The 16184-nt window shown below is 42.2% G+C and overlaps 1 protein-coding gene across 2 annotated transcripts in view; it reads right to left on the minus strand.

The window, feature by feature from the left end:
• Positions 1 to 16184, minus strand: part of GDAP2 (ganglioside induced differentiation associated protein 2) — a 292812-nt gene that overhangs the window by 157082 nt on the left and 119546 nt on the right. For both annotated transcript variants that reach the window (XM_053705768.1, XM_053705769.1), the window contains exon 8: positions 9623 to 9776. In XM_053705768.1, coding sequence (XP_053561743.1) covers positions 9623 to 9776 — 154 coding nt within the window. The remainder of the gene's footprint in view (positions 1 to 9622; positions 9777 to 16184) is intronic.

Raw genomic sequence — 16184 nt, forward strand, 5'->3', positions numbered from 1 at the left:
CTTTGCGGGGCATGCCCCAAGAAGTTCAGCTCTTTTGCCTGTAAAAGAAAACATACAATACCCCCCCCCCCCAACATTACAACCCACCACCCACATACCCCTAATCTAACCCAAATCCCCCTTAAATAAACCTAACACTAAGCCCCTGATGATCTTCCTACCTTGTCTTCACCATGCCAGGTTCACCGATCCGTCCTGGCTCCAAGATCTTCATCCAACCCAAGCGGGGGCTAGACATCCACTGAAGAAGTCCAGAAGAGGGTCCAAAGTCTTCCTCCTATCCGGCAAGAAGAGGACATCCGGACCGGCAAACATCTTCTCCAAGCGGCATCTTCGATCTTCTTCCATCCGGTGCGGAGCGGGTCCATCTTGAAGCAGGCGACGCGGATCCATCCTCTTCTTCCGATGTCTCCCGACGAATGACGGTTCCTTTAAGGGACGTCATCCAAGATGGCGTCCCTCGAATTCCGATTGGCTGATAGGATTCTATCAGCCAATCGGAATTAAGGTAGGAATTTTCTGATTGGCTGATGGAATCAGCCAATCAGAATCAAGTTCAATCCGATTGGCTGATCCAATCAGCCAATCAGATTGAGCTCGCATTCTATTGGCTGTTCCGATCAGCCAATAGAATGCGAGCTCAATCTGATTGGCTGATTGGATCGGCCAATCGGATTGAACTAGATTCTGATTGGCTGATTCCATCAGCCAATCAGAAAATTCCTACCTTAATTCCGATTGGCTGATAGAATCCTATCAGCCAATCGGAATTCGAGGGACGCCATCTTGGATGACGTCCCTTAAAGGAACCGTCATTCGTCGGGAGACATCGGAAGAAGAGGATGGATCCGCGTCGCCTGCTTCAAGATGGACCCGCTCCGCACCGGATGGAAGAAGATCGAAGATGCCGCTTGGAGAAGATGTTTGCCGGTCCGGATGTCCTCTTCTTGCCGGATAGGAGGAAGACTTTGGACCCTCTTCTGGACTTCTTCAGTGGATGTCTAGCCCCCGCTTGGGTTGGATGAAGATCTTGGAGCCAGGACGGATCGGTGAACCTGGCATGGTGAAGACAAGGTAGGAAGATCATCAGGGGCTTAGTGTTAGGTTTATTTAAGGGGGGTTTGGGTTAGATTAGGGGTATGTGGGTGGTGGGTTGTAATGTTGGGGGGGGGGGGGTATTGTATGTTTTCTTTTACAGGCAAAAGAGCTGAACTTCTTGGGGCATGCCCCGCAAAGGGCCCTGTTCAGGGCTGGTAAGGTAAAAGAGCTTGTAACTTTTTAAATTTAGAATAGGGTAGGGAATTTATTATTTTGGGGGGCTTTGTTATTTTATTAGGGGGCTTAGAGTAGGTGTAATTAGTTTAAAATTGTTGTAATATTTTTCTTATGTTTGTAAATATTTTTTTATTTTCTGTAACTTAGTTCTTTTTTATTTTTTGTACTTTAGCTAGTTTATTTAATTGTATTTATTTGTAGCAATTGTGTTTATTTAATTTATTGATAGTGTAGTGTTAGGTTAATTGTAGGTAATTGTAGGTAGTTTATTTAATTCTTTTATTGATAGGGTAGTGTTAGGTTTAATTATATCTTAGGTTAGGATTTATTTTACAGGTAATTTTGTTATTATTTTAACTAGGTAACTATTAAATAGTTCTTAACTATTTAATAGCTATTGTACCTAGTTAAAATAAATACCAAGTTGCCTGTAAAATAAATATTAATCCTAAAATAGCTATAATATAATTATAATTTATATTGTAGCTATATTAGGATTTATTTTACAGGTAAGTATTTAGCTTTAAATAGGATTAATTTATTTAATAAGAGTTAATTTATTTCGTTAGATTAAAATTATATTTAAGTTAGGGGGGTGTTAGTGTTAGGGTTAGACTTAGCTTTAGGGGTTAATACATTTATTAGAATAGCGGTGAGCTCCGATCGGAAGATTAGGGGTTAATAATTGAAGTTAGGTGTCGGCGATGTTAGGGAGGGCAGATTAGGGGTTAATACTATTTATGATAGGGTCAGTGAGGCGGGTTAGGGGTTAATAACTTTATTATAGTAGCGGTGCGGTCCGCTCGGCAGATTAGGGGTTAATAAGTGTAGGCAGGTGTCGGCGACGTTGAGGGGGGCAGATTAGGGGATAATAAATATAATATAGGGGTCGGCGGTGTTAGGGGTAGCAGATTAGGGGTACATAGGGATAACGTAGGTGGCGGCGCTTTGCGGTCGGAAGATTAGGGGTTAAAATTTTTAATCGAGTTGCGGCGATGTGGGGGGACCTCGGTTTAGGGGTACATAGGTAGTTTATGGGTGTTAGTGTACTTTAGGGTACAGTAGTTAAGAGCTTTATAAACCGGCGTTAGCCAGAAAGCTCTTAACTCCTGCTATTTTCAGGCGGCTGGAATCTTGTCGTTAGAGCTCTAACGCTCACTGCAGAAACGACTCTAAATACCAGCGTTAGAAAGATCCCATTGAAAAGATAGGCTACGCAAATGGCGTAGGGGGATCTGCGGTATAGAAAAGTCGCGGCTGTAAAGTGAGCGTTAGACCCTTTAATCACTGACTCCAAATACCAGCGGGCGGCCAAAACCAGCGTTAGGAGCCTCTAACGCTGGTTTTGACGGCTACCGCCGAACTCTAAATCTAGGCCACAGTCTGTAGTAACAGCTAATACAGTCACAATGGGGATCACACACACAGTCTGTAGTTACAGCTAATACAGTCACAATGGGGATCACACACACAGTCTGTAGTAACAGCTGATACAGTCACAATGGGGATCACACACACAGTTTGTAGTAACAGCTAATGCAGTTAAAGTGGGGATATAACACACAGTCTGTAGTAACCGCAAATATAGTCACAAGGGGAATCACACACACAGTCTGTAGTAACAGATAATACAGTCACAATGGGGATCACACACAGTCTGTAGTTACAGCTAATACAGTCACAATGGGGATCACACACACAGTCTTTAGTAACAGCTAACACAATCACAATGGGGATTACACACACACACAGTCTGTAGTAACAGCTAATACAGTCACAATGGGGATCACACACACAGCCTGTAGTAACAGCTAATACAGTCACAATGAGGATCACACACACAGTCTGTAGTAACAGCTAATACAGTCACAATGGGGATCACAAACACAGTCTGTAGTAACAGCTGATACAGTCACAATGTGGATCACACACAGTCTGTAGTAACAGCTAACACAATGGGGATTACACACAGTCAGTAGTAACAGCTAATACAGTCACAATGGGGGTCACACACAGCCTGTAGTAACAGCTAATACAGTCACAATGGGGATCACACACACAGTCTGTAGTAACAGCTGATACAGTCACAATGTGGATCACACACAGTCTGTAGTAACAGCTAACACAATGGGGATCACACACTCAGTCTGTAGTAATAGCTAATACAGTTACAATGGGGATTACACAATGTCTGTAGTAACAGCTAATACAGTCACAATAAGGGTTACACACAGTTAGTAGTAACAGCTAATACAGTCACAATGGGAAGCACACACACAGTCTGTAGTAACAGCAAACACAGTCACAATGGGATCACACACAGTGTTTGTAGTAACAGCAAATACAGTCACAATGGGGATCACACACAGTCTGTAGTTACAGCTAACACAGTCACAATGGGGATTTCACACAGTCTGTAATAACAGCTAACACAATCACAATGGGGATCTCACACACAGTCTGTAGTAATGGCTAATACAGTCACAATGGGGATCACACACACACAGTGTGTAGTAACAGCTAACACAGTCACAATGGGGATCACACAGACATTCTGTAGTTACAGCTAATACAGTTACAATGGGGCTCACACACACAGTCTGTAGTAACGGCTAACACAGTCACAATGGGGATTTCACACAGTCTGTAATAACAGCTAACACAATCACAATGGGGATCTCACACACAGTCTGTAGTAACAGCTAACACAGTCACAATGGGGATTACACACACAGTCTGTAGTAACAGCTAACACAGTCACAATGGGGATTTCACACAGTCTGTAATAACAGCTAACACAATCACAATTGGGATCTCACACACATTCTGTAGTAACCGCTAATACAGTCCCAATGGGGATCACACACGCAGTCCCAATGGGGATCACACAGTCTGTAGTAACAGCTAATACAGTCACAATGGGAATCACACACACAGTCTGTAGTAACAGCTAACAGTCCCAATGGGGATCACACACACACAGTGTGTAGTAACAGCTAATACAGTCCAAATGGGGATCACATAGTCTGTAGTAACAGCTAATACAGTCCCAACGGGGATTACACACACAGTGTGTAGTAACAGCTAATACAGTCACAATGGGGATCACACAGTCTGTAGTAACAGCTAACAGTCACAATGGGGATCACACAGTCTGTAGTAACAGCTAATACAGTCCCAATGAGGATCACACACACACACACACACAGTGTGTAGTAACAGCTAATACAGTCCCAATGGGGATCACCTAGTCTGTAGTAACAGCTAATACAGTCACAGTGGGGATCACACAGTCTGCAGTAACAGCTAACAGTCACAATGGGGATCACACAGTTTGTAGTAACAGCTTATACAGTCACAATGGGGATCACACACACTGTGTGCAGTAACAGCTAATACAGTCACAAAGGGGATCTCACACACAGTCTTTAGTAACAGCTAATACAGTCACAATGGGGATCACACACACAGTCTGTAGTTACAAACACAGTCACAATGGGGATCACACACACTGTGTGTAGTAACAGCTAATACAGTCACAAAGGGGATCTCACACACAGTCTTTAGTAACAGCTAATACAGTCACAATGGGAATCACACACACAGTCTGTAGTAACAGCAAATACAGTCACAATGGAGTTCTCACACACAGTCTGTAGTAACAGCTAACACAATCACAATGGGGATCTCACACGCAGTCTATAGTAACAGCTAACACAGTAACAATGGGGATTACACACAGTCTGTAATAACAGCTAACACAATCACAATTGGGATCTCACACACAGTCTGTAGTTACAAACACAGTCACAATGGGGATCACACACAGTCTGTAGTAACAGCTAATACAGTCACAATTGGGATCACACAGTCTGTAGTAACAGCTAATACAGTCACAATGGGGATCACACATACAGTCTGTAGTAACAGCTAACACAATCACAATGGGGATCTCACACGCAGTCTATAGTAACAGCTAACACAGTCACAATGGGGATTACACACAGTCTGTAATAACAGCTAACACAATCACAATTGGGATCTCACACACAGTCTGTAGTAACAGCTAATACAGTCCCAATGGGGATCACACAGTCTGTAGTAACAGCTAATACAGTCCCAATGGGGATCACACACACAGTCACAATGGGAATCACACACACAGTCTGTAGTAACAGCTAACAGTCACAATGGGGATCACACAGTCTGCAGTAACAGCTAATACAGTCCCAATGGGGATCATACACACACAGTGTGTAATAACAGCTAATACAGTCCCAATGGGGATCACACAGTTTGTAGTAACAGCTAACAGTCACAATGGGGATCACACAGTCTGTAGTAACAGCTAACAGTCACAATGGGGATCACACAGTCTGTAGTAACAGCTAATACAGTCCCAACGGGGATTACACACACATTGTGTAGTAACAGCTAATACAGTCACAATGGGGATCACACAGTCTGTAGTAACAGCTAACAGTCACAATGGGGATCACACAGTCTGTAGTAACAGCTAATACAGTCCCAATGGGGATCACACACAGTGTGTAGTAACAGCTAATACAGTCCCAATGGGAATCACATAGTCTATAGTAACAGCTAATACAGTCACAATGGGGTTCACACACACAGTGTGTAGTAACAGCTAATACAGTCACAATTGGGATCACACAGTCTGTAGTAACAGCTAATACAGTCACAATGGGGATCACACACACAGTCTGTAGTAACAGCTAACACAATCACAATGGGGATCTCACACACAGTCTATAGTAACAGCTAACACAGTCACAATGGGGATTACACACACAGTCTGTAGTAACAGCTAACACAATCACAATGGGGATCTCACACACAGTCTATAGTAACAGCTAACACAGTCACAATGGGGATTTCACACAGTGTGTAATAACAGCTAACACAATCACAATTGGGATCTCACACACAGTCTGTAGTAACAGCTAATACAGTCCCAATGGGGATCACACAGTCTGTAGTAACAGCTAATACAGTCCCAATGGGGATCACACACACAGTCACAATGGGGATTACACACACAGTCTGTAGTAACAGCTAATACAGTCACAATGGGAATCACACACACAGTGTGTAGTAACAGCTAACAGTCACAATGGGGATCACACAGTCTGTAGTAACAGCTAATACAGTCCCAATGGGGATCACACACACACAGTGTGTAGTAACAGCTAATACAGTCCCAATGGGGATCACACAGTCTGTAGTAACAGCTAACAGTCACAATGGGGATCACACAGTCTGTAGTAACAGCTAATACAGTCCCAATGGGGTTCACACACACACAGTGTGTAGTAACAGCTAATACAGTCCCAATGGGGATCACACAGTCTGTAGTAACAGCTAACAGTCACAATGGGGATCACACAGTCTGTAGTAACAGCTAACAGTCACAATGTGGATCACACAGTCTGTAGTAACAGCTAATACAGCCCCAACGGGGATTACACACACAGTGTGTAGTAACAGCTAATACAGTCACAATGGGGATCACACAGTCTGTAGTAACAGCTAACAGTCACAATGAGGATCACACAGTCTGTAGTAACAGCTAATACAGTCCCAACGGGGATTACACACACAGTGTGTAGTAACAGCTAATACAGTCACAATGGGGATCACACAGTCTGAAGTAACAGCTAACAGTCACAATGGGGATCACACAGTCTGTAGTAACAGCTAATACAGTCCCAATGGGGATCACACACACAGTTTGTAGTAACAGCTAATACAGTCCCAATGGGAATCACATAGTCTGTAGTAACAGCTAATACAGTCACAAAGGGGATCTCATACACAGTCTATAGTAACAGCTAATACAGTCACAATGGGGATCACACAGACAGTCTGTAGTAAAAGCTAATACAGTCACAATGGGGATCACACAGTCTGTAGTTACAAACACAGTCAAAATGGGGATAACACACACTGTGAGTAGTAACAGCTAATAAAGTCACAATGGGAATCACACACACGGTCTGTAGTAAAAGCAAATATAGTAACAATGGGGTTCACACACACAGTGTGTAGTAACAGCTAATACAGTCACAATGGGTGGGGATTACACACACACAGTGTGTAGTAACAGCCAATACAGTCACAATTGGGATCACATACACTGTATATAGTAACATCTAATAGTCACAATTGGGATCACACAGTCTGTAGTAACAGCTAATACAGTCACAATGGGGATCACACACACTGTGTGTAGTAACATCTAATAGTCACAATTGGGATCACACAGTCTGTAGTAACAGCTAATACAGTCACAATGGGGATCACACACACTGTGTGTAGTAACATCTAATAGTCACAATTGGGATCACACAGTCTGTAGTAACAGCTAATACAGTCACAATATGGATCACACAGTCTGTAGTAACAGCTAATACAGTCACAATTGGGATCACACAGTCTGTAGTAACAGCTAATACAGTCATAATTGGGATTACGCTGCTAAATTGCAGAGACAGTAAGAAGTAGGATTACACACAGAAAACAGATATTCTAAAAGTGAACAAGATTACAAGTGGGACAGAGAGGAACAGTGATATGGGAGTTTGCATCACAATATAAACAAATGATAATAATTATAATATTACACCAGGAGATGAAATAACAATTATGCAGATAGAGTTAATTAACAATACTGGCATCATGGGTGTAGCAGAAATAGTTCAGGGGTGAGGGAGAAAATATAAAAAGGGCCCAAACCTAAGACTATCAGGGGCACCAGGAGAGGCTGCTTGTTACACCCATGAGCTCACTGGCACCAGAGTGTGACACAAGTGTGTGCTTAGGTAAAGAGGGAAATCCCTGCACCCCCATCTACACATCATTATTAATAGCTGTGCACTTCATGTGATTCTATGCCTAAGGCTACTACAGCTTGAGAAGCACTGGGCTTATTTATAGAAATACAAAGAGAGAGAGAGGGCAGCTCTCTGAAAACCAGAACATGCATGTAAAGAATGAGACAAAAACACAATGTACCCCTCCCATATGCCTTTAAAGCAGAGCTTTCCAAACTTTTCATGTTGATGACACACTTTTTAGACCTACATAATTTTGCGACACGGTAATTAATTCAGTTGTACTAGCAAAAAGGAGGTTAAACTAACTTGTTTTAAAATATACGGACACATAGATAAATTATATATTAATAATAATATGTATTTACGTAACAGTATGTATGTGCAAGAATTAAAAAAAAATTTAATAACACCAATAGTTACTTATTATTTAATGGAATTTATGAGGTTGATGGGATGAACACAATTTCTGAATATTTGGTGGAATATTAGATAAAGACACTCGCATTTCATCATCAAGCATTTTTAACTTCCACTTCCTATCCATATATCAAGAGCAGGAGCAGCAATGCAATACTGGGAGCTAGCTGTAGAAAAAACCCCACTGACTTCAGCTCAGCGTTTAAGCTGCCGCCCTCAGAGCTCCGTGAGCCCTACTGACTACTGCCCGCGCTGAAACACACTGCTGTCCCACTCACTGACTACACTTGCAGTCACGAGCTGATTGAGGAGACTACACGTGCAGTCAGGAGCCAATGTGCCGCCAAAGGGAATAGTTTCAGTTCCCACTGAGCTGCACCAATAGGTTAAGATAATCTGTGACCCACTAAGTATCAATCATGTGTCAACCATGTGATATGCGTAGCAGGCAGGCGGAAAGTCAGAAACCAAAAAAAAAAATTAAAAAAAAATTAAATTTAATAAAAATTGTGCTGAAACAGGGACACACCTACACACTGCTGCAGACACACTAGTGTGTCCCGACACACAGTTTGGAAAGCACTGCTTTAAAGGGACAGTCTAATTTAAATGTTGTTGTTTAAAAATATAAATAATCCCTTTATTATCTATTCCCAAGCTTTGCATAACTAACACTGTAATATTACTATACTTTTTACCTCTGTGATTACCTTGTATCTAAACCTCTACAGACTGCCCCCTTATCTCAGTTCTTTTGACAGACATGCATTTTAGCCAATTAGGGCTAGCACAATGTTATCTATATGGCACACATGAACAAGCACGGTCTCACCGTGAAAAACTGTCTAAATGCACTGAGATAAGAGGCAACCTTTAACAGCATAGAAATTAGCATATGAGCCTACATAGGCTTAGCTTTCAACAAAGAATACCAAAAGAACAAAGCAAATTTGATGATGAAAGTAAATTAGAAAGTTTAAAATTACTTGCCCTATCTTAATCATGAGTTTTGACTACACTGTCCCTTTAAGGAGATCAATATGGTGCCGTGGGAATCACCCAGTCTCACTCACTTGCGCTGATGCTGCTTCTGCTGGGCTGCCCCAGACATCTGTCCCTGCAAGGCGAGGCGCCTCTGCTTGTCCACATCTCCTTCCATGCGGGCAAATGCATGTGAGCCTATGAGAGACAGATCTTGCCCCAGGCCATCCTCCTCCTCCGAGTCCTCTGCAATAAACACACGTATTTACTTTATCTGCTCTCACAGTGCATCAAGCACCAGTATATACCAACCCTCATATACATTATTGTACAGATCAGACCACTGGCAGCTTATTGCTCACTACTAACGGCCCCTTCTATATCACCTACCTAACATACACACGTATTTACTTTATCTGTTCTCACAGTGAATCTAGCACCAGTATATACCCACCCTCATATACGTTATTGTACAGAGCAGACCTTATTGCCCACTACTAACGGCCCCTTCTATATCACCTACCTAACATACACACGTATTTACTTTATCTGTTCTCACAATGCATTGTGCATCTAGCACCAGTATATACCCACCCTCATATACGTTATTGTACAGAGCAGACCACTGGCAGCTTATTGCACACTACTAACGGCCCCTTCTATATCACCTACCTAACATACACACGTATTTACTTTATCTGTTCTCACAGTGAATCTAGCACCAGTATATACCCACCCTCATATACGTTATTGTACAGAGCAGACCTTATTGCCCACTACTAACGGCCCCTTCTATATCACCTACCTAACATACACACGTATTTACTTTATCTGTTCTCACAGTGAATCTAGCACCAGTATATACCCACCCTCATATACGTTATTGTACAGAGCAGACCTTATTGCCCACTACTAACGGCCCCTTCTATATCACCTACCTAACATACACACGTATTTACTTTATCTGTTCTCACAATGCATCTAGCACCAGTATATACCCACCCTCATATACGTTATTGTACAGAGCAGACCTTATTGCCCACTACTAACGGCCCCTTCTATATCACCTACCTAACATACACACGTATTTACTTTATCTGTTCTCACAATGCATTGTGCATCTAGCACCAGTATATACCCACCCTCATATACGTTATTGTACAGAGCAGACCACTGGCAGCTTATTGCACACTACTAACGGCCCCTTCTATATCACCTACCTAACATACACACGTATTTACTTTATCTGTTCTCACAATGCATTGTGCATCTAGCACCAGTATATACCCACCCTCATATACGTTATTGTACAGAGCAGACCACTGGCAGCTTATTGCTCACTACTAACGGCCCCTTCTATATCACCTACCTAACATACACACGTATTTACTTTATCTGTTCTCACAATGCATTGTGCATCTAGCACCAGTATATACCCAACCCTCATATATATATATTGTACAGATCAGACCACTGGCAGCTTATTGCACACTACTAACGGCCCCTTCTATATCACCTACCTAACATACACACATATTTACTTTATCTGTTCTCACAGTGCATCTAGCACCAGTATATACCCACCCTCATATACGTTATTGTACAGAGCAGACCTTATTGCCCACTACTAACGGCCCCTTCTATATCACCTACCTAACATACACACGTATTTACTTTATCTGTTCTCACACCCTCATATACGTTATTGTAAAGTAAATACGTGTCTGTTCTCACAATGCATCTAGCACCAGTATATACCCACCCTCATATACGTTATTGTACAGAGCAGACCACTGGCAGCTTATTGCACACTACTAACGGCCCCTTCTATATCACCTACCTAACATACACACGTATTTACTTTATCTGTTCTCACAGTGCATCGTGCATCTAGCACCAGTATATACCCACCCTCATATACGTTATTGTACAGAGCAGACCTTATTGCCCACTACTAACGGCCCCTTCTATATCACCTACCTAACATACACACATATTTACTTTATCTGTTCTCACAATGCATCTAGCACCAGTATATACCCACCCACATATACGTTATTGTACAGAGCAGACCTTATTGCCCACTACTAACGGCCCCTTCTATATCACCTACCTAACATACACACGTATTTACTTTATCTGTTCTCACAATGCATTGTGCATCTAGCACCAGTATATACCCACCCTCATATATATATATATATATTGTACAGAGCAGACCACTGGCAGCTTATTGCACACTACTAACGGCCCCTTCTATATCACTTACCTAACATACACACGTATTTACTTTATCTGTTCTCACAGTGCATCTAGCACCAGTATATACCCACCCTCATATACGTTATTGTACGGAGCAGACCACTGGCAGCTTACGGCCCCTTCTATATCACCTACCTAACATACACACGTATTTACTTTATCTGTTCTCACAATGCATCTAGCACCAGTATATACCCACCCTCATATACGTTATTGTACAGAGCAGACCACTGGCAGCTTATTGCTCACTACTAACGGCCCCTTCTATATCACCTACCTAACATACACACGTATTTACTTTATCTGTTCTCACAGTGCATCTAGCACCAGTATATACCCACCCTCATATACATTATTGTACAGAGCAGACCACTGGCAGCTTATTGCTCACTACTAACGGCCCCTTCTACATCACCTACCTAACATACACACGTATTTACTTTATCTGTTCTCACAGTGCATTGTGCATCTAGCACCAGTATATACCCACCCTCATATACGTTATTGTACAGAGCAGACCACTGGCAGCTTATTGCTCACTACTAACGGCCCCTTCTATATCACCTACCTAACATACACACGTATTTACTTTATCTGTTCTCACAGTGCATCTAGCACCAGTATATACCCACCCTCATATACGTTATTGTACAGAGCAGACCACTGGCAGCTTATTGCTCACTACTAACGGCCCCTTCTATATCACCTACCTAACATACACACATATTTACTTTATCTGTTCTCACAGTGCATCTAGCACCAGTATATACCCACCCTCATATACATTATTGTACAGAGCAGACCACTGGCAGCTTATTGCTCACTACTAACGGCCCCTTCTACATCACCTACCTAACATACACACGTATTTACTTTATCTGTTCTCACAGTGCATTGTGCATCTAGCACCAGTATATACCCACCCTCATATACGTTATTGTACAGAGAAGACCACTGGCAGCTTATTGCTCACTACTAACGGCCCCTTCTATATCACCTACCTAACATACACACGTATTTACTTTATCTGTTCTCACAATGCATTGTGCATCTAGCACCAGTATATACCCACCCTCATATATATATATTGTACAGAGCAGACCACTGGCAGCTTATTGCACACTACTAACGGCCCCTTCTATATCACCTACCTAACATACACACGTATTTACTTTATCTGTTCTCACAGTGCATTGTGCATCTAGCACCAGTATATACCCACCCTCATATACGTTATTGTACAGAGCAAACCACTGGCAGCTTATTGCTCACTACTAACGGCCCCTTCTATATCACCTACCTAACATACACACGTATTTACTTTATCTGTTCTCACAGTGCATTGTGCATCTAGCACCAGTATATACCCACCCTCATATACGTTATTGTACAGAGCAGACCACTGGCAGCTTATTGCTCACTACTAACGGCCCCTTCTATATCACCTACCTAACATACACACGTATTTACTTTATCTGTTCTCACAGTGCATCTAGCACCAGTATATACCCACCCTCATATACGTTATTGTACAGAGCAGACCACTGGCAGCTTATTGCTCACTACTAACGGCCCCTTCTATATCACCTACCTAACATACACACGTATTTACTTTATCTGTTCTCACAATGCATTGTGCATCTAGCGCCAGTATATACCCACCCTCATATACATTATTGTACAGAGCAGACCACTGGCAGCTTATTGCACATTACTAACGGCCCCTTCTATATCACCTACCTAGCATACACACGTATTTACTTTATCTGTTCTCACAGTGCATCTACCACCAGTATATACCCACCCTCATATATGTTATTGTACGGAGCAGACCACTGGCAGCTTACGGCCCCTTCTATATCACCTACCTAACATACACACGTATTTACTTTATCTGTTCTCACAATGCATTGTGCATCTAGCACCAGTATATACCCACCCTCATATATATATATATATTGTACAGAGCAGACCACTGGCAGCTTATTGCACACTACTAACGGCCCCTTCTATATCACCTACCTAACATACACACGTATTTACTTTATCTGTTCTCACAGTGCATTGTGCATCTAGCACCAGTATATACCCACCCTCATATACATTATTGTACAGAGCAGACCACTGGCAGCTTATTGCTCACTACTAACGGCCCCTTCTATATCACCTACCTAACATACACACGTATTTACTTTATCTGTTTTCACAGTGCATCTAGCACCAGTATATACCAACCCTCATATACGTTATTGTACGGAGCAGACCACTGGCCGCTTACGGCCCCTTCTATATCACCTACCTAACATACACATGTATTTACTTTATCTGTTCTCACAGTGCATCTAGCACCAGTATATACCCACCCTCATATACGTTATTGTACAGAGCAGACCACTGGCAGCTTATTGCTCACTACTAACGGCCCCTTCTATATCACCTACCTAACATACACACGTATTTACTTTATCTGTTCTCACAATGCATTGTGCATCTAGCACCAGTATATACCCAACCCTCATATATATATATTGTACAGATCAGACCACTGGCAGCTTATTGCACACTACTAACGGCCCCTTCTATATCACCTACCTAACATACACACGTATTTACTTTATCTGTTCTCACAGTGCATCTAGCACCAGTATATACCCACCCTCATATACGTTATTGTACAGAGCAGACCACTGGCAGCTTATTGCACACTACTAACGGCCCCTTCTATATCACCTACCTAACATACACACGTATTTACTTTATCTGTTCTCACAGTGAATCTAGCACCAGTATATACCCACCCTCATATACGTTATTGTACGGAGCAGACCACTGGCAGCTTACGGCCCCTTCTATATCACCTACCTAACATACACACGTATTTACTTTATCTGTTCTCACAGTGCATCTAGCACCAGTATATACCCACCATCATATACGTTATTGTACAGAGCAGACCTTATTGCACACTACTAACGGCCCCTTCCATATCACCTACCTAACATACACATGTATTTACTTTATCTGTTCTCACAGTGCATCTAGCACCAGTATATACCCACCCTCATATACGTTATTGTACAGAGCAGACCACTGGCAGCTTATTGCTCACTACTAACGGCCCCTTCTATATCACCTACCTAACATACACACGTATTTACTTTATCTGTTCTCACAGTGCATCTAGCACCAGTATATACCCACCCTCATATACGTTATTGTACAGAGCCGACCACTGGCAGCTTATTGCTCACTACTAACGGCCCCTTCTATATCACCTACCTAACATACACACGTATTTACTTTATCTGTTCTCACAGTGCATCTAGCACCAGTATATACCCACCCTCATATACGTTATTGTACAGAGCAGACCACTGGCAGCTTATTGCTCACTACTAACGGCCCCTTCTATATCACCTACCTAACATACACACGTATTTACTTTATCTGTTCTCACAGTGAATCTAGCACCAGTATATACCCACCCTCATATACGTTATTGTACGGAGCAGACCACTGGCAGCTTACGGCCCCTTCTATATCACCTACCTAACATACACACGTATTTACTTTATCTGTTCTCACAATGCATCTAGCACCAGTATATACCCACCCTCATATACGTTATTGTACGGAGCAGACCACTGGCAGCTTACGGCCCCTTCTATATCACCTACCTAACATACACACGTATTTACTTTATCTGTTCTCACAGTGCATCTAGCACCAGTATATACCCACCCTCATATATATATATATATATTGTACAGAGCAGACCTTATTGCACACTACTAACGGCCCCTTCTATATCACCTACCTAACATACACACGTATTTACTTTATCTGTTCTGACAGTGCATCTAGTGCCAGTATATACTCACCCTCATATACATTATTGTACAGAGCAGACCACTGGCAGCTTATTGCACACTACTAACGGCCCCTTCTATATCACCTACCTAACATACACACGTATTTACTTTATCTGTTCTCACAGTGCATCTAGCACCAGTATATACCCACCCTCATATACGGTATTGTACAGAGAAGACCACTGGCAGATTATTGCTCATTACTAACGGCCCCTTCCATATCACCTACGTAACATACACACGTATTTACTTTATCTGTTCTCACAATGCATCTAGCACCAGTATATACCCACCCTCATATACGTTATTGTACAGAGCAGACCACTGGCAGCTTATTGCACACTACTAACGGCCCCTTCTATATCACCTACCTAACATACACATGTATTTACTTTATCTGTTCTCACAGTGCATCTAGAACCAGTATATACCCACCCTCATATACGTTATTGTACAGAGAAGACCACTGGCAGCTTATTGCTCACTACTAACGGCCCCTTCCATATCACCTACGTAACAT

The sequence above is a fragment of the Bombina bombina genome, chromosome 3 (genome assembly GCF_027579735.1).
Source record: "Bombina bombina isolate aBomBom1 chromosome 3, aBomBom1.pri, whole genome shotgun sequence".
NCBI classification, from domain to species: domain Eukaryota; kingdom Metazoa; phylum Chordata; class Amphibia; order Anura; family Bombinatoridae; genus Bombina; species Bombina bombina.